The 19597-nt window shown below is 35.6% G+C and overlaps 1 protein-coding gene across 1 annotated transcript; it reads left to right on the forward strand.

Annotated features, from left to right (window-relative positions):
• Window positions 1-14442: 14442 nt before the first annotated feature.
• Window positions 14443-16708, forward strand: LOC145044902 (putative protein phosphatase 2C 72). Its single transcript, XM_078993252.1, has 5 exons — window positions 14443-14740; window positions 14960-15256; window positions 15379-15493; window positions 15580-15803; window positions 16426-16708. The coding sequence occupies exons 1-5, from the start codon at window positions 14576-14578 to the stop codon at window positions 16615-16617; spliced, it is 993 nt and encodes a 330-aa protein (XP_078849378.1). The 5' UTR covers window positions 14443-14575; the 3' UTR covers window positions 16618-16708.
• Window positions 16709-19597: the final 2889 nt, after the last annotated feature.

The raw sequence follows: 19597 nt of genomic DNA on the forward strand, positions 1-19597 counted from the left end.
TCCACAAACCGACGGGCAAAGTGAGAGAACTATCCAAACCTTAGAAGATATGTTGTGTGCCTGTGTGATTGACCTTGGAAAAGCTTGGGATACTCATTTACCCCTTGTCGAATTTTCCTACAACAACAGTTATCACACGAACATAATGGCAGCTCCATTCGAGGCCCTCTATGGCCGAAAGTGCGGATCCCCTCTATGCTGGGCTGAAGTGGGTGATACCCAGTTAGCCAAGGGACGAGTACCCGAAAGCACTCTCACAGGTTCGGAGATCATTCGGGAAACGACAGAGAAGATCGTTCAAATTTGTGAACGATTGAAAGCCTCTAGAGACCGACAGAAGAGCTACGCTGACAAGCGTAGGAAACCATTGGAGTTCCAGGTGGGCGACCGAGTCCTACTGAAGGTCTCACCCTGGAAGGGCTTGATACGCTTTGGAAAGCGTGGGAAGCTCAATCCACGATACATAGGGCCTTTCGAGATTCTTGTGAGAATCGGCCCTGTAGCTTACAAACTCAATCTACCGCACGAACTTAGTAACGTACATCCTACTTTCCACGTCTCGAACTTGAAAAAGTGTCTATCCGACGAGACTCTTGTTATTCCACTCGACGAGATCGAGATCAACAAGAGCCTCAACTTCGTGGAGGAACCAGTAGAGATCATGGACTGATAGGTCAAGCAAACAAAGCAGAGCCGTATCCTGATAGTGAAGGTGTGCTGGAACGCAAAGCGTGGACCGGAATTCACTTGGGAACGTGAGGATCAGATGAAACTGAAATACCCTCACCTTTTCGCTTATTTATTTGTAATTTCTTATTTGCTTAAATTCTAATTTCGGGAAGAAATTCCTTCTAACGGGGGGATGATGTGACAACCCGAAATTTCCATTCTGTACAAACTATATCACTTCAATAGAAGTTATAGCAATCAATATTAATTTTCAGACTTTTCGCGTAAGTTTGAGTAATTCAGGGTTTACACTTCAGGAAATATCTGAAGAGTGGGTGCACTAGGGTTTTGTGCAACACTGTTATTCCAACACTCTATTATATTAAAGATCATTTCAGGAATAAAATATTTTCTGCCAAAAATATCTCAGGACTATAAATAGAATTCTGAACCAAATTCATTCATTATTCACATTTCCAACTAGAGAAAAACCATTTTCTCTCTCACGGATCTTCGGGTTCTTATCCCAAATTGTGAGTACCTCTTTCTAGTAATGTTAGAAAGCTTTATACGTGTTTATATCATGATTTAGAAGGCTAAATCACTAGATTTAGGAGTTTACTCCCCAAGGTGTTCTTGGGCGGTAAACTCCCGAAACAAAGCCTAAACCAACCCTTGTGTTATAAAACTACCTTAGACTCATATGTATGTGTGTTAGGGACATGAAAACAACCATAAATCACTTATGTTTGGGAGTTCACGGCCCAAGAGTTGCTTAGGCCGTAAACTCCCTTTTTGAAGTCAAAATGGTGTTTTAAAGGCCACTAAAGCTTTAAGACTTTTATCAAGACTAGTTACCATTTAATCTAAGGCCTTAAACACATCAAAGGACACAAAAAAAAATGAGAGTTTACAGCCCAAGAGTATCTTAGGCCGTAAACTCCATAGAAATGGACAAAAGGGTGTTTTCAAGACACCTAAAGCCCTAGACCTTTCCAAGGAATTGTTTCCACTTAATTGAAGGACGAAAACTCATCCAAATCACCTATCAAAGTGAGTTTACGGCCAAGAGAATGCTCTTGGGCCGTAAACATGAAAGAATGGCACCAAAGTGTGCCTAGGATCCTCATTTGCCTTAAAAAATTGTCTAGAACACATCCTTCAAAAGCAAGAGGCTTGAAAACAATAAAAACACCCTATACTTAGAGTTTACAGCCGTAAACTCTAAGGGGAATGGCCTTAGGGACATAAACTCCTATTTGGAGTAATTCTAGACCTTAAACCCTTCCAAGGACTTAACCACCAAGTTGGAATAATTCTAGGAATCATTTGGGACTTCAAAACACACAAAACACCCATGGTTGGGAGTTTACGGCCGTAAACTCAAGAGTTTACAACCGTAAACTCCATGTGTGATTGTATATGGGGAGTAAACTCACGTATAGGGTCCTTTGGAACCCTAAACACAAGTGCCTTGTCCCACATTAGCTTCGATGCAATCCTTAGGGCCTATAATACTTATATAAAGTGTTTATTTGTGTCTAGGATGTCTTAACATTATCAATTAGTGATTTGAGACTAATTGAGTGCATATATGTGTGATTATATATTCATTAGGATCGTAGTGTCTATACAAGTCCTCGCTTGACACCTAGCAATCCTATACCGTACAGTTCATCCCAATCACCAACTACAGGTGAGCTCATACCCCTAATCAATGTTTTAAATGCTTTAAAGGGGGGGGGGGAATACAAGTAGAAACAAACATGTTATTAAATCATTGTTATCTATTTTATAACTGTGTTTGTCATTTAACAGATTTCACATACTACAAAATGTGATGCATGAAATGGTTTTAAATCTTAAAAACACATTGTTATCAATTGTTTTACCTTTGAAATGTATATTAAAAATGACATCAAGTCATTGTTAATTATTGTTCAAAACCCATAAGATGTATTATAAAACCATTTTACATTATTGAACTAAACTATGCATGTACACTTATATTCTTATATATGTATTGATGTTATAGTTTACAGTTTTCATTTAGTTTCTCACATCCTTGAGTAGTAAGAGTGTATAAACCTAATTGAACAACCAATTACCTTCCAGTAAATTATCATAGGGATAATTTGGAGATATCAAACATAATTCCTATTACAAGGAATCACACAAGAGTCAGTTCATTCATGAGTCTATACCAGTACATTACCTGATACATGAGTACATTTACATTTGATTACATGATACATGAGTACGTTTACATATAATTACATGATACACGAACACGCTTACATGAACGCATTACATGAGTACCTTTACGTACATACACTTAATTGTGTACATTAACATGAATACTTGTATCTCGAATTCCGAGGATGATTTATTAGTACCTTCTGTGTAAATCTTCCTGCATATCCCTAGTACCTCGGGATACCTAGATGGGCCCCTATCCCTAGTACCTCGGGATACCTAGATGGGCCCCTATCCCTAATACCTCGGGATATATGGATGGGACTAACCATTCCGGAACCCATCTGTTAGCAACAGTGGGTGATGAACATCTACGGATGCCTACGGTTATCACTTATACTAGGAGTACCTTTACAGGGGCTAACCCTTCCTTCCCCCTGCTGCTGCTACATAGGATAATTGGAAAATCTTCGGATGTTCATTAGGTTATATAGGTCATGTTAACCCTAGTACCTTGGGATAACAGTTACCTATGTTGTGTTAGTCCTAGTACCCAGCGACAACACTTACTGTAATACATTTTCCTGTTTACTTTATTTTGTGATACTTTCACATAAACGATGAGTTAGACTAAGTACTTTAGTACTAAACAATTAAAGGAAAACTATCATTTTACTTACACAACATTCGGGTCTTGGTAAAAGACTACATCTCAAACTGATAGGAAATAAGGGATTTTCTAGGGTTTTCATACATACATCAACATTTTCATTTAACGATTTACATGGCCTTCATAACAGATTTTCACAAACAAGGCAATGACACTTATATACTTATGAATTCACCAGCTTTAAAGCTGATACTCGCTTTCAAAATAACTTGTATTCTCAGGTCATCAGTAGACATGTACGGAGGCCAGGTTTTGAGAAGACGGAGCAGACAAGTCTCGTCTTTTATTTTGATTGTATATTTTTGGTGTCTTACTACAATGAAAGAAACACACATGTATTAAAACTTTACTTATAATGCAATGGATGATGTTGTTGCTTGTTTATTATATTACACTGTTGTGATACTGTACATGACGTCCTCCACCCCTGAATGTTTCCGCCGTTCGTGGTTTTGGGGTGTGACAAACTCACTAAGCATTTATGCTTACATTTGTTGTGTTATGTGTTTTGGGTACTAGTGAGGACCGTGGCAAGGCGCCGACGTGATCGTACATACACTCGGGGGAAACTATTTTTGTGATCTTTGTTATGTAATCGGTCGTGACAATATTGTTTACATTGGAATCTAAATTATTACTCGATGTTTTTGATGTTTGTAAAAATGAAAATTTGGTTTTAAAATTTACATCGTTACAAGTTGGTATCAGAGCCTTGGTTTGAGGGATTCGGGTACACCTTCGGGCGTAACTGAACTCAAACCGGGGATTTGAGAAAATTTTAATTAATAAATCAATAAAATTTGATAAGTGATTTTTGAAACAACCAAAGAAGAAAGAGTGTGTACGGTCAGCCAGCGCCCGAATGGTAAAATCCCCAAAATACTCTTACAATATGTGTTATGAGATTTGATATGATATGATACGCATGCTAGTAGACTAGGTATTCATATTAGGACTAGAGTGGCCTGATTTGTGATGCCTTAGTCTAGGGAAACCTGCTTCTATGAGGTGCTTTGAGAGCGAGTGGGTAACTAGTGCACGGCAAGAATAGAGTACTCAGGATCCGGGGTTTGGGGAGGAGGACTTGGGGTGAATACTGACGTGGTGTAGTTGGTAGTATTGGGCCCGTACTACTAAAGACACCGGGTCAGTGGGCAACCCAAGTAAGAATCCCTAGGTATCGGAGACTGAGTAGGACTGCGTTATCAAGTGCTATTATGCTCGATAGAGTCTCTAATACTTTTATGTTGTATTTCAGAGACATCATGGTTGGACCACGCCACAGACCTGGTACGAGTAGTGTGACTGACGAGGAGCTTCAACAGATGATTCATGAGGAGGTAGCTGCAGTGATCCGGGCTGAGATTCCGGAGATGTTTGGGTCTATTAAGACCACGCTGATTGAGACATTTGATGAGCGGTATGCCGCGTTGACTGAGGCCGCAGCCGCTGCAGTTACCGCAGCTGTGGCCGCTTCCAGACCACATGGAGGTGACTCATTGCTGTTCTGGGAGTTTAGCAACACGAAGCCACCTGAGTTTGATGGGACGCAGGATCCAATCGATGCAATGAGATGGATTGCTGATATCGAGGGATGCTTCTACACTTGTTCATGTCCGGAGGATCTGAGGGTACGGTTCGCCTTGAACTAGCTCCGCCTGGGAGCAAAGGATTGGTGGAAGTTCATGACTGCGAACTTCACTCTGGCAGAGGTTTCAACTGTGACTTGGGAGGGGTTTACTGCTATGTTCAGAGACGAGTACGTTCCCCAGGTGGAGAGGGAACGGTTGGTTCAGGTGTTCTTGACCCTCAAGCAGGGTAATGATTCTGTCACGGTGATCACGTGGAAGTTTCATGAGAGGGCGATGTTCTGCCCCGAGCAGGTGTCCACGATTTGTGCATTTGAGGGTGTTCTAGAGAGAGAGAGAGAGAGAGAGAGAGAGAGAGAGAGAAAAGAGAGTGTGTGTCAGTGTGTGTGAATCCTGTATCCGAATCTTCATTCATATCAATACATACAAGATTCATCATCTTGTTCTTCTCCTTCTCTTCTATTTGATCTGACATCATTCGTTTGATTGGGATTTCGTACCATCAAACGGATTTGATTGATACACAAGCAGATTGGGACTTACACAATTTAGAGGCAATAAGCATCAAAAATTACTTTTTAATAAAATATTATTTAGAATAAATAATCTTAATGTCACAAGGGTTCCGTATATATAAAGAACGCCAAAATCCGAGTTATAACGAATAAGTTATAACCCGTTCAAGTTTTACTACAAAACCAGCACAACACCGGGAATTGTAGAAAGTGAAGTTATGATAAAATAATTTCTAGCCTTAGAGATCTAAAAGAAAATCGTAGTATATGTTAAACCAAGAGCATGCATGAAAAGAACATCCAAATCTGACTTCTTATGAGGAAGTTATGATTTTTCTAAGATTTAGCATAACAGTGCACAACCGGAAATTCAACTTTTAGATTGGTCGATTTTTATCCAAAATAATCTAAACAAGAAATGAAGATATCGTTAATAGAAGTTAAACAACAAAAAGACAGTTGAAAACGATGCTCGTATGCGAAAGATATGGACGAAGCTTAGTCTCTACTCTTCAAGCGCAGCGAATTCGATGCAGATTTGTAAATCTGAGATAGAATAAGAATTGGCCGACGAGGTCTAAATGAAAGTTGTAGTACACGTAAATACCAATGCATGGATATAAGTAACATCGAGAATAGAGCTCGTATGAGAATGATATGGACAAAACTTAGACTCCACTCTTCAAGCGCGACAAATTCGATACAGTTTTGTATATCTGAGCTACAGTGAGAATTAGCCGATGTGGTCTAAATGAAAGTTGTAGTACTTGTAAATACTAAAGCGTGGATATAAAGAACGTAGAAAATGGAGCTCGTACGCGGAAGATACGGACGAAGCTTACAGACTACTCTACGATAAAATCCCTATGAATAAAGAATGAATCATTTATATTTTCTTCACACCATAAGCCTCTCTTTCTCTCTCTAACTTCTCTCTAACCTCCCTAAACCCCTCCAAGTCTAGGGAACCTCCTAGCACCCGAAGGAAGCCCCGAGAAGAAAAGCTTCGGCTCGTAAATGCTGCTCCAGCGAAGCTTGATCTTTTTAATAAAAACTCATTGTTTTGTCGAATGAAATTGTTTTAACAGTAACGAAGCGTTATCTAAGTTCGGAATCACCACCTTTTCAAATGAGTGCATGGTTACTTTCATCTTACACATTGATATGAAGTATTTAATATAAATTACGTGTTGTGAGTGCATAGTTACTTTCATCTTACACATAGATATTAAGTATTTAATATAAATTACATGTTGTGAGTGCATAATTACTTTCATCTTACACATAGATACAAAGTTTTTTATATAAATTATGTGATATGTATGAATATTATCTGAAGACTTTCCGTCTATGCTGGATGAACGATTTTATACATGCTTCAAATGAATTAAATTGCATATATATTTTATATCTACAAAATATGTTGGGTAAAACATGGGTGAAATATGAGTCGGATGATGAGATGAGAGGTGATATAGACCATGAGATAAGGATGAAAGGTGAACAATGAGAGAAGCCTTTTACCCAAATGATGGACCCGTCATCTAGCAGAGTATGCATGACAACCACAGACTCACGTATAGGACAGTGAACACAACGTGCCAAAATTTATTTATGAGGTTTTTCCTTACATAAATTTCTAGTTAATATAACATATTCTTGTGAGTCGTTATAACCATAATAATCCTGACGGAGTGCCTGTTTCGCGTTTCTCAGGCGCCCTCGGTTTGGAAAAAGATATTTATCACCCTAGATTGGTCTGTCTAGCTGTAGAGAACAACGAAGGTGCGGGGTGTCAACCCCGTATAGATCTATACACAAATTCCCGCTCTCCCTCCAGTAGACTCTGGCTATAACTCCTTACAGGACTTAGACGTACACTAATATTTTTATATTTAGGTACTTTTGAGATTTGTCTGACTAGAATATTAACAACCTTTTGAGTAATCGTTAGAGATCCATTATTTGTTAGATAAATAATGAAATTTGCACTTATTGAATAGAAATATCGTTCTCATTTCATATCGTTGATTGTGCTCGTTAAATAGGTGATCGTGTTCATTCCTTTTTGTTTATTGAAAAATAAGTTATTTTAGTCAACAGAAAAAGTGTCAACTTATAATTTATATAAATTTATAACTGCCGGTTATGACACGTATTTTCTGTATTATGACATATAAAACATTACTTATGTTCTTGGGGGTTCTATGATAGCATCATATGACATGCAAATGTTTCTGTCATAACGGCTCTATTTGTATATTTTCTTGACGCAAACTTTTATGTTGGATATTTATAAAATACTCCCTGATAGTTTGCAAAATAGTCACAAAGTATCTATTTTCAAAAATCACAAGAAATGGTGTCAACTTAAGAAGGTTCCTTTTTATCACTTTTATCTTTAGACATGAAAGCATAGATAAAGGGGTTAAGTTGGGCACACTCAATAGTTGGTAGGTTCTTTTGCACAAAGTATCATCTGTTCTTTATGAAATTGAGAAATCCTATGTCCGTGAGTATATTACTAAAATATTAATTTAATAAAATTTCACACACACATACAATCATACGTATATAAGCAATTCTTCAAGTATTTAGGCAAGGTTTGACTTGTACTCTCCCCCAAAAACATTAAAATGATAAAAAAAAAGGTGGGGGTATGAAGCTCACATTGAGTTGGTTGAGGAGTTGTTTGGAGTTATGGAGTGAAGATCTCAAGCTTAAACTCTTACTGAGATGAGGAACTTCCCTGGGAGGGATGCTTTCCTAAGGATGATCATCACATATTATTATGAATAAAATAATATGGACTCATCTTGAAATATAATAAAATATAAGATAAGTGGAGGTATTTACCTTAAAATTGCTCAGGAAGAAGTTGAGAAATTTCCTTTCAAAAAGATTCTCTATTCTTGCTTGAAGATGAGTTTTTGAGAGAAAATGGGGAAAAGTGAGAGAGAAAGTGGAGTCTAAACTCCCTCACTATCGTTGCTTTGGAGTATAAGGAAAAGGAAATGAATCTTTGATGCATAGGGATCTGGTGGTCCATTCATGGATATTTGGTGGGTAAAGCATGGAATACTGTGATTTGCATGGGAAATGAGGAATTTCATCAAATCACATGGTCAATCCTTTTGTCCTTTTCTTGATTTAGGATAAGGTTTTCCTAAATCCCAATCATTTATTTTTATGAAGAGTATGCTTAAAATAGTTAATTTTAGCATAAAATAATGGTTTCAGGGGTCTCAGTTAAGAAAAACACGAGTTTGGTGGGATTTCCGACTTAAATATATCTTAAAATGATAAAAAAAAGTGTTCGGAATAGTCCAAAATCCGAAGTCATAAGGTGATTTCCGGAGCCCTTATGTGAATTCTGAAGCTCCTCTTAGAATTCCGGAGGGGAGGGGAGGTTCTATGAGGGTCCGAAGGGCCCAGGATGTGTGTTCCGGAGGCACTGAGCGAGTTCCGAATTCCTTTTTCCAATTCTGGAGTCTGGTGCGAAATGGGTGAGTCTGGACCGAAGAGGCGAAGGCTACTAGTATTTCCGAAGCAGATCACGTGCTACCCTCCGGAGTCATTCCTTCCGAAGTCAAGCCTTCCGGAGCAATGGGGAAGTCCGAAGAAAGGGTGTTCCGAGGGTGAGAACCTTCCCGGTTCCTTAGAAGGTGTCTGGACTAAGAGGGTTTCGGACCAAGAGGAGTCCGAACCAAGAGTTTCAGGACCAAGAGGAGTCTGGACCAAGAGGTTCAGGACCAAGAGGAGTCCGGACCAAGAGGTTCCGGACCAAGAGGTTTTGGACCAAGGGGGTCCTTTTGGGGTTTCCTCTTCCGGTTTTGAGTTGTTTTCGACTGAGGAAGGTACTTAGGAAGATTTGAGAGAGATTTGAGATCCATGGAGAGATTTGGGAGAGATTTCACATACTTGGGAGAGATTTGGGAGAGATTCACTATTCTTGGAGAGATTTCTCATACTTAGAGAAATTTGGGAGAGATTCACTATTCTTGGAGAGATTTCGCATACTTAGAGAGATTTGGGAGAGATTCACTATTCTTGGAAAGATTTTGCATACTTAGAGAGATTTGGGAGAGATTCACTATTCTTGGAGAGATTTTGCATACTTAGAGAGATTTGGGAGAGATTTCACATACTTGGAGAGATTTCACATACTTGGAGAGATATGGGAGAGATTTCACATACTTGGAGAGATTTGGGAGAGATTTCACATACTTAGAGAGATTTGGGAGAGATTCACTATACTTGGAGAGATTTGCATTCTAACACTATATGGCTCCTTAGGAAGTCATATTGAACACTTAGGAGTGTTAGCACAATCTCACAATAGTCCTTACTTACCTGAGGATAGAATTTCCCAGCCAAATGTGTTAGTTGTGATAAAGTTAAAGTCAACTTTTAGATGACCTTACTCACCGAGTTAGGCCGCCAACTCGTCGAGTCCCTATCCTTTCAACTGCCCTCATTCACGCTTCTACTCGTTGAGTTTAGCAATGACTCAACGAGTTCTCCTTCTTTACCAACCTCGCATGACCCTTCATCCGACTCGTCGAGTTGTATGAACAACTCGCCAAGTTCACCTTCAATTATTGAACCAGTCCTTACCTTGACTTGCCGAGTTGTATGAACAACTCGTCGAGTTCATCTTCATTTGTTGGGAGATGGCCTTGGGTCACTTGGACCCTATAAAACCCTTCTAACACTCAACTGGGTTCCTTTAACCCTAACAGAACAGGGGAGCTAAGCCTTAGACACGCTGAGTCTCAAGAACAACTCGTCGAGTTGAGGCTGTCCAAGTCTCATTTCCCGATTTCTGATGTACAACACTTGTCCAAATGATAGATCTAGGCTCCCAATATCGATCTAGCACATAAAATTATGAAATTTACATGCATGCATGGGACTTTGAGCTAAAATGGTTCTAAAAGAAGCTCTTGAGTTGCATGGGGCTTTCCATGGGTGCAAAGGCAGTCCCTTTCTGCCTTCTAACCCGTTAAGGAGCCTGGATCTGAAGCCTCAACCCCCAATCATGGTTGGTCACCAAGAATGGCTTATAAAAGCCCTAAATATTGCCAAAAGTGATATAATGCAAGAAGAAGCAAGGTGTCAACTTTATACTTTCCAAGAATTGTAGATGGTGCACCAACTTGACTCCTCTGGCCAAACTCTTGGTTCCTCAAGCTTTTACCTTCCTTTTTGCCACCACAAACCACCAAGAATCACCTAAAAGCCTTTAGATCTTCACTACATGATTAGGGTTCTGTATGGAGTGTTCTAGGAGCACAAAGGGGTGATCGAGGCTGTATAAGGTCGTTTAAATAGGGTGCAAACCCTTAGATTAGGGTTTTGTCCAGACAGGGTCTACTCGTCGAGTCTTGCTGCCGACTCGACGAGTCTGCCACTTATCCCCCCGGGTCCAAGTCGCTTCTACTCGACGAGTTGGGCCTTCAACTCGCCGAGTCCTTGCCAAAATGTGAAAAAAAAATATACTTCAATGAGATAAATACCAGGGACCGGCTACTACATCTAGATGGTCCAATAGAACACTAGCAGGCTCGCAACCTGTAGGTGTTATGAACGATGTGTTCACCCAGTGTACTCTAAACCTTTGCGACTATGCAGACTTAGTGCCTAAACCATGACGATCATGCAGACTTGATGCTTAAACCCTGGTGACTATGCAGGGTTACTACCTAAACCGTGGCGACTATGTGGACTTAGTGCTTGTTGTATAAACCCTGGCGAATATGCAGACTTACTGCCTAAACCCGGTGACAATGGACTTCATTCCACTTCCTTAGGATAATCCTTAGAAATAAATGAGCGAGGACTAGCTGATTTTTAGGATAGACCCTTAAGAGTAAAGAATATAAAGGGGATGGGTAATTGGATTGATTAATTGTTTGAAAATTAAACATAATATATGTACTCACCAGGTTTCCCAACCTGACCCACTCAGTTTATTTATATCACATGTGTTGATATGAAGTCACATTACACTGAGAGATTAAGGAGATATAAATCACTAGTGATAATGAATGTAAGTTCTGTTTATGCTTATGTTTTTGTATTAACGATGACATCAAAAATGTTTTAAAAAGAATTTTTTTTTTCGGAAATGCGTTGATAACGTATTTATCATGTTTTACTGGAAACAAATTTCGCAACATTTTTATTAAAGAGGTACTCTGATTTTTATAAATCATAAAAAAATCAGTCTTTTATGTCCGTGAAAATGGGAATGTCACACAAACTCTATGAACATAAAGGTTTTGGGTCCAAAATGACCATAAAAACAATATAATTAAATCTATGGAAAATAAACACAAAGGTTGAGACTTTATACCTCCTAAGAGTCCAAAAGATGAATTTCATGGACAAGCTAAGATAGAATTCCTCTTCTTCTTTCACCAAATCTCAACACCTTCTTCAAGATTACACCTAAACACCAAATATAAGATCTCAATGCGCCAATAACGATTAGGGTTAGGGTAAGGGCGATTTCAGGGAATGAAGGCTATCAAATGAGGCAACCGTAGAAGTTAGTCCCATTAAATAGGGCTCAAGAATCTAGGTCTCTAGGGTTTTAGTCTCAGAGGCCTACTATGTTGCGGTCTCCTTAAAACCAACCGCGTCGTGGTCCACAACCCTTACTCACGAAACGTAATTTAAAGAATTTTCAAAATATACCAGAACCATGGGTGTTACAGTTGTTGTGTCTTCCAACTTAAAAGCGTTTCATATAGGTATATGATGTATAATTGTTTTAAAATCTAGTTCGAACCGAATGAACCAGAAATCGGAAAAAACAAGCGGTTCAACAAGCATCGATTTTACGTCTGTTTCAAGACATGGACCACGGGTGTTATAGTCATCGTTTCTTCCAACTTGAAAGGGTTTCATATAGGTATATGATATATAAGTGTCTTAAAAGCTAGTTCGAACCAGTTGGACCAAAAATCGAAAAAGTGAGCGGTTCAACTAGCTCTGATTTTCTGTCTGTTTCAGGAAATGAACAAACTGGCCAAGTTTTACAAAAATTTGGTTGAACCGATTAACTTTTAACTGATTGAACCGGTTAAATTGAATACAAATACATGGAAATGAAACATTTTGAATAATAAACGTTGATTGTCTTTACATATCCATTTAGACATTTCTTAAATTGAATAAAAATGCATGGTAATGTTCGAAAGTTTTATGATGTGTCTGTATTCATCTTTAATTATATATTGTTTATATATATATATATATATATATATATATATATATATATATATATATATATATATATATATATGTATGTATTCATCTTTAATTATATTATATTATATATATATATATATATATATATATATATATATATATATATATATATATATATATATATATATATATATATATATATGGATTGATTTTAAACTTATGGTTATATGTTTTTATAATCTATTTGAAGTGATTCTAGAAACAGGGTTGGTCTGATGGTCTAACTAGTTGAATCGAGAACTCACCACCTTATTGGTTCAATTAAAAAACATGTTTTTAAAATCTTCCCTAATAAATGAAAATAAATTTGTTAATTGTCATCTTCTAATGCATTATGTCATATGGTTTTTTCTTATTACTTTCATTTTATTTTTTTCACATTTCATTCTATGGTTTTCCATTTTATTAAATTTAACATAATATTTAAATATAATAACAAATAAATATTAATTTCATTAATGAACTGTGTTTTTAATTTCAAAATTATTAAACTAAAGTCCCATTAGTTTTCTTTGTTTATTTATGTAAATTATTTATTTAAATTTAAAAAAAAAAATGCTTCCTTCCTGAAAAATAAAAATAATTTTGCTACTTGTCATTTTCTAAAACATTATGCCATATGGTGTTTTATGATTATTATTATTATTTTCCATATGTTATTTTATAGTTTTTTCAATTTTATTAAATTTTACATAGTATTTAAATGTAATAATAAGTGCATATTAATTTCTTTAAAGAACTTTCAGTTTAATTTCAAAATTATTAAACTAAAATCTCATTAGTTTGTTTGTTTATTTATCTAAATTATTTGTTTAAATTAAAAAAAAAAAAAAAAAAAAAGAAGAAAGAAACATTGTAATTTTAACAATTCAATATTTTCTTATTGTTTTTATAAATTCAAACTTAAAATATTTAGGAATTTATATTAATTTTTTTTATATAAACTTATATAATATATTAGTCTCGAACTTAATTTTGATATATATATTTTAACTTTACAACGTCAGGTGTGATAAGGAGGTTTAAAGGATTTATATAATCGAAACAACACGGTCATCGTCGTATTATATTGGTCGACTTAGGTGTTGACAACGAGCAATGTTTCAACCCGAAGCTTTCGGTGATACACCCAAGATGCCTTTTCAACCGAGTCTTGGGCTACTCTTTTTCTTTTTATAAAATATTCTCTTTTCATTCATTACTATCTTTTAAAATCATGATTATTATATTAGAAGTTAATACAAATAAACAAATAAAGGATAGGCAATGACTCATAGAATTTGACTTTTTCGGTGACACGTATATTCTAATGATTATTAAATATTGAAATGTTGCATAATTGATGTTTCGGCCACAAGTTGCCATGTTTTAAATTTTTATACAATATTTTATTAGTGAATAAGTATACGTATATATTATATTTAAATACGTATGCTTGTCTTTTCAGATTCGATTTCTTGCTAATAAACCCAATGCATACTAAAACAAATAATTTGACTTTATTGCTAAACTAAACAGTTACATAAGCTTTCATATAAAAAACCAAATGGGTTGTACAGGATTGGGACTCCTCCACCCACAATTACTAGAATATAATTGTGTATTTGAGTTTATATAAAGAGGTCATTTTGAGAAGCATTTGGTTATTAAAATCTGTGATGGGTATCTGCATATCCCGAGCATCTCCAGAGATTCATGAGATTGACTATGGCCATGACAACATCATATATTACCAACATACCCCTTCCGATAAAAGAATTGGCTCCATTCATACACATCAAGGATCCAAAGGATTCAACCAAGATGCTGCCATTCTTTACCAGGTTTGTTATCTCACTCCTTGTGATTCATTGCTCAAATTCATTATTTTCTTTCTTTAGATCGTATGTGCCAAATCTCAATGGTTATATATATATATATATATATATATATATATATATATATATATATATATATATATATATATATATATATATATATATATATATATATATATATATATCAATTTTATATTTTTAATAATGATATGATTCTTGATAAAGGACTATGGAATAGAAGACGGAGCATTTGGTGGGGTGTTTGATGGCCATGGAAGGAATGGTCAAATAGTTAGTAAATTTGTGAGAAATAAGCTGCCATCATTGATTATTAACGAAAGGAATTCCAGCATAGCAAAGGGGAAAACAGTAATTAAAGATGATGAGAATGAGTCAAAAGATTTCCAGATTTGGAGAGATGCCTGTTTTGGTGCCTTCAAAGTCATGGACAAGGAGATTAAGGTTATCGAGCATGTAGATTGCTCATGTAGTGGCACAACCGCTGTTATTTTCATCAAACAGGTACCATGCATGCCACATGTCTCCTATTATCCATGCATAGTTGATCTTCTAATAAATATGTGTATCTAATGAACCATTTCTAGCAGTGAACCAACTAAGCTATTTGGATTGACACTTGACAGGGTGATGATCTGGTTATTGCTAATCTTGGTGATTCGAGAGCTGTGCTAGGAACAATTGCTGAAAATGGAATTACGCCTGTGCAATTGACCATTGATCTCAAACCAAGTGTACCTTGTAAGTGTTTATACTATATGATTATTCTGAGATCGTTTGGGTTGGGTTGTGTTTTTATATGAAGTAACGATTAAATTTTTGTGCAGCGGAAGCAGATCGAATAAGGAAGTCAAATGGTAGGGTGATGGCGCTGAGAGAAGAACCACATATAGATCGAGTGTGGTTACCACATCATGACTCACCGGGGCTTGCCATGTCTCGCACTTTCGGGGATTTTGTATTGAAAAGCCATGGGATTATTGCAGTTCCTGATGTCTCCTATCACCGATTGACCTCCAAGGATCAATTTCTTGTTCTTGCAAGCGACGGGGTAAGTCAAATGTTGAAACTAAAACCGAACTAACTAACACCTAAAAACTACAGTTTGATTCTTTTGTTTTGAAAAACAAAAACTAAGAATCGAACATCACTTACTTGATGATTTATTTATCATTACACGCCAATTTGTTATTTTATTAAATATAAATATCTAAAATTTTCTTGCTACTGTATATTACGAAATTCAACACTTTACTATTCTTTCATTGATTTTGGATTCAACAAATCCATATATTCAATTGTTATATTTATTTCTTTATGCAACCCAAAATTTGAAAACTCAAAATCCTCAGAAAAGGACCCAAATGAACTCAAGAAACCCGAAAAGAAAACTGAAAATATTGGTTTTTAAGGCTAATTAAAAAATTGAATCTTTTCCAGTTTGATTTTGATTCAAGGCAAAAACCAAACTCAATCAAAATGTGCTTATCATATCAAATACTTGCCAGTCTCATCATGATGTAAATAGGACATAGTAGTTTTGGACCACTAAATAATAAAACGTGTATGGTTTTATGCATTTTATTTGCTACATCCATTCAAAAATTTTTTTTTTTTACAGAATTCGATCCTTAACATTCCTATGTAATTTGACCTGGATTTTTTTTTATCAGGTGTGGGATGTGCTTAGCAACAACACAGTAGTATCAATCGTGTGGTCAGCAGATACTGAAGAATCAGCCGCAAAAGCAGTTGTTGTAGCAGCAACTGCTGCCTGGAAACAAAAGTTCCCTTCGTCAAAAAGGGACGACTGCACCGCAATATGCTTCTTTTTACAAAAGAAGTCACATGAAGACTTAGTATAGAATACGACTTATAACTTGAACTCGTATCACTCAAAACTTGTTGATGGTTCACCACAAAAACTTTTATACAAGCTTCTGGTTTTTCAGCATATACACTTAAGACTTTGGATTTTCATTCATGTTTGTTGTTGAGGTAAAGAAACGACCAGAGAGGTATGTCAATATGTAATCTCTCTGAGAGAGAGAGAGAGAGAGAGAGAGAGAGAGAGAGAGAGGAGAGAGAGATATTTCCATCAACCGAAAGAGTCTTAACTGTTTACACATATAAACAAAAGAGCATGTACGAAAGAACTCACTAACAGAATATAACTAATTCATGTACATAATGACAATAACGTGTGTTAAGCTATCTACCATTTCAAAAGTACAGGTAAGTCATGGTCACATCACTATTAATCCATATAGGTTCCTATAATTTTTTTTTTGAAATTATCACTATTCCACCTCACCATATCATATTATTTTATTTATTTATTTTAATACAAAATCTATATAAATTTATTTTCAATAAATTAAATAAAAATACATAAAAACTAAAAGTAAAATTACTTTAATTTAAAAAACTACATTGTTAAAAACTAAAATTAAAACGACATTAATTAAAAAAAATTACATTAATAATAACTAAAAAATTGCCTACAAATTTAAAAAACATCTAAATGAAAATTAAATAAGAAATATTAAACGTTATGTGTGAATTTTATCTTTCGTTTTGTTGACCCTATCGAGATCTCTTGCCGAGATATTTGGCTTCGACTCCATGTTCAAAATTTGCATATGGGTCATCACCTGTTGATCCATAACCATTTTATTTTATTCTAAAGTGATTGTTTATTTTTGTTAGAAATTCTTATTAAGATATTTCAAATGTAGATCGAGTTTTGATTCAAGCTTATCCGCAACAATTTTGGCGATGTTTTTACAATTTTAGTTGATGATGATCCTTCTCCTCTAGCCTTATCCCTTCTAACTGGTTGCTTCAATGTTAACTCCGGTGGAGACTCCTTGTAGTCTTCATTGAGATGGGCTCTTCCATCGACATTCAATTCTATTGTTTTTGATCATTTCGATTCACTAGATTGAGAAGTCCAATATAGTTGAAGGATCCACTTTAGCCCCTTACGATATACATTCCATGTTTTTGATGGATAAATGTTTCCCTTTGTGTTTTTTTATAACCTTCAAGCGTGGTACCCAAAATGTTGAAATCGTTTGTACCACTAACATGCAAAATTTGAAGATTATTAAATATGTCATTGAAGTTTGTGCAATCTTGCCTCAACTCGTGCCATTTTGTGTTTATGTCGTCGTTGCTTCGGTAAATGCATTTTCACATTATATTATTAAATTGGGTTAAAACTTGCTCCCAAAAAGCTGCGAAGATTGATTGTTTCTTTTTTTTTTTTTAAGAATTGTCGGAGACCAATATACAATCTTACGAAAAAGTCATTTCCTTTCTTCATTCCACTTATGTCTTCTTGTGTTGAGAACCATCATTTTATTTTTCTTTCGTGGCTCGTTTTTTCATCTCTTGATTTTAAGCAACAATTATATCGTCGAGCATTAGAAGGTTGTGGTTAGTATTGGACTGGTTTTTGTTGATATTGATTGGGGTTGGGTTGAGGGTAAATTAATGGTATGAGGATTTGTGGAAAGATGTTTTGATGGAATGCATTGGGAGTTTGTTGATATTGGTGGGGGTTGAGTTGTGGGTATTTTTGTTTGTATGGAAAGTTGATTATTGAAAATTGGTGGTTGTTATATGCTGCGTTTCTTGTAACAAATTCATAAAACCTTGGCTTGAGTTATAATTTGGTGTGTTTAGAGTGTTTAAGGTGTTTAGAAATTGATCTATAGGTAGAAGCTAAAGAAGTAAAATGTTTGAGTTGTGTGTGAAATGTGAAATGTGTTAAGATACATGCATAGTCCAACGTCAAACAACTCATCGGATACCACCACCATTCCCCATTATGCAAGTTGGGGATGGTGTACATATCATTCATGACCCAATAACGTCCCCATGACTATCCACTCCTATAAGCCTTATTGTTAAATTACGATATCCTTCAGGTAAGCTGAGAGAATACAATGTTGACACATTCAATATTTTTGGTGTTAAAAAACAGAGGTATGTTGTAACAATACGTGTTCATGTTTGTATCAGAATTATGTTTACACAGTTCATAAAACTCAATCTAAATGATCATGGATTTAGATTATGTTCACATCGTCTTAATCGTTGAAAATTATGTTGGCTGTACTACTAGTCTTAGTTCTACACCTATTTGAGGAGAGTGTTGTGTAGTTTCATCACAATAATACGAGTTAATGGGGGCCTTAGGGGTGTGTTGTGGTATGGTCACACATGACCTTCGATCGAAAATTTCATTTAATCTTATATTAAAAAAAGACAAAAATAATACGTTAATTAACATATAGTAGCATGCTACTAATCTCATTCGTGTTATTAACAATAAAAATTAGATTTGTTAAATATATTATAAATATCAACTAGAAATTACATATTAATATAAAGACATTTGTATCACCACACTAAAGCTCCAAAAACCAACTCAAAATTTAACACTTGTATTCGGAATATAAGGTTACATTGAGTATATGCCAAGTGCCATGGTTTTAATTTTACGAATGCAAAAGGAGTCAAGAAAGAATCAATTCAAGTGATATATTATCAGGAAAAAGTGTCAAAATCATATGACAACCAAGAATACGTTCTAAGTGGAAAAAAAATATTTGTAGATAATACTATAATTTTCATAATAATTAATATAATGAGGAGGAACATATATAAGATGGGACACTAAATGCGAATAAATTTGTAATAATAATAATATAATGATGAACACATAAAATACGAAAGTATGTGTACTGATGATGTAATGAGTAGTGTGGGAGCACTTACTGAGTTTTATAAAAACTATCGAGAGCATAAGTTTGAGAAGGCTTTGAATCGTTCTTG

This window comes from Lactuca saligna, chromosome 5 (genome assembly GCF_052625555.1).
Source record: "Lactuca saligna cultivar CGN05327 chromosome 5, ASM5262555v1, whole genome shotgun sequence".
Classification (NCBI taxonomy): domain Eukaryota; kingdom Viridiplantae; phylum Streptophyta; class Magnoliopsida; order Asterales; family Asteraceae; genus Lactuca; species Lactuca saligna.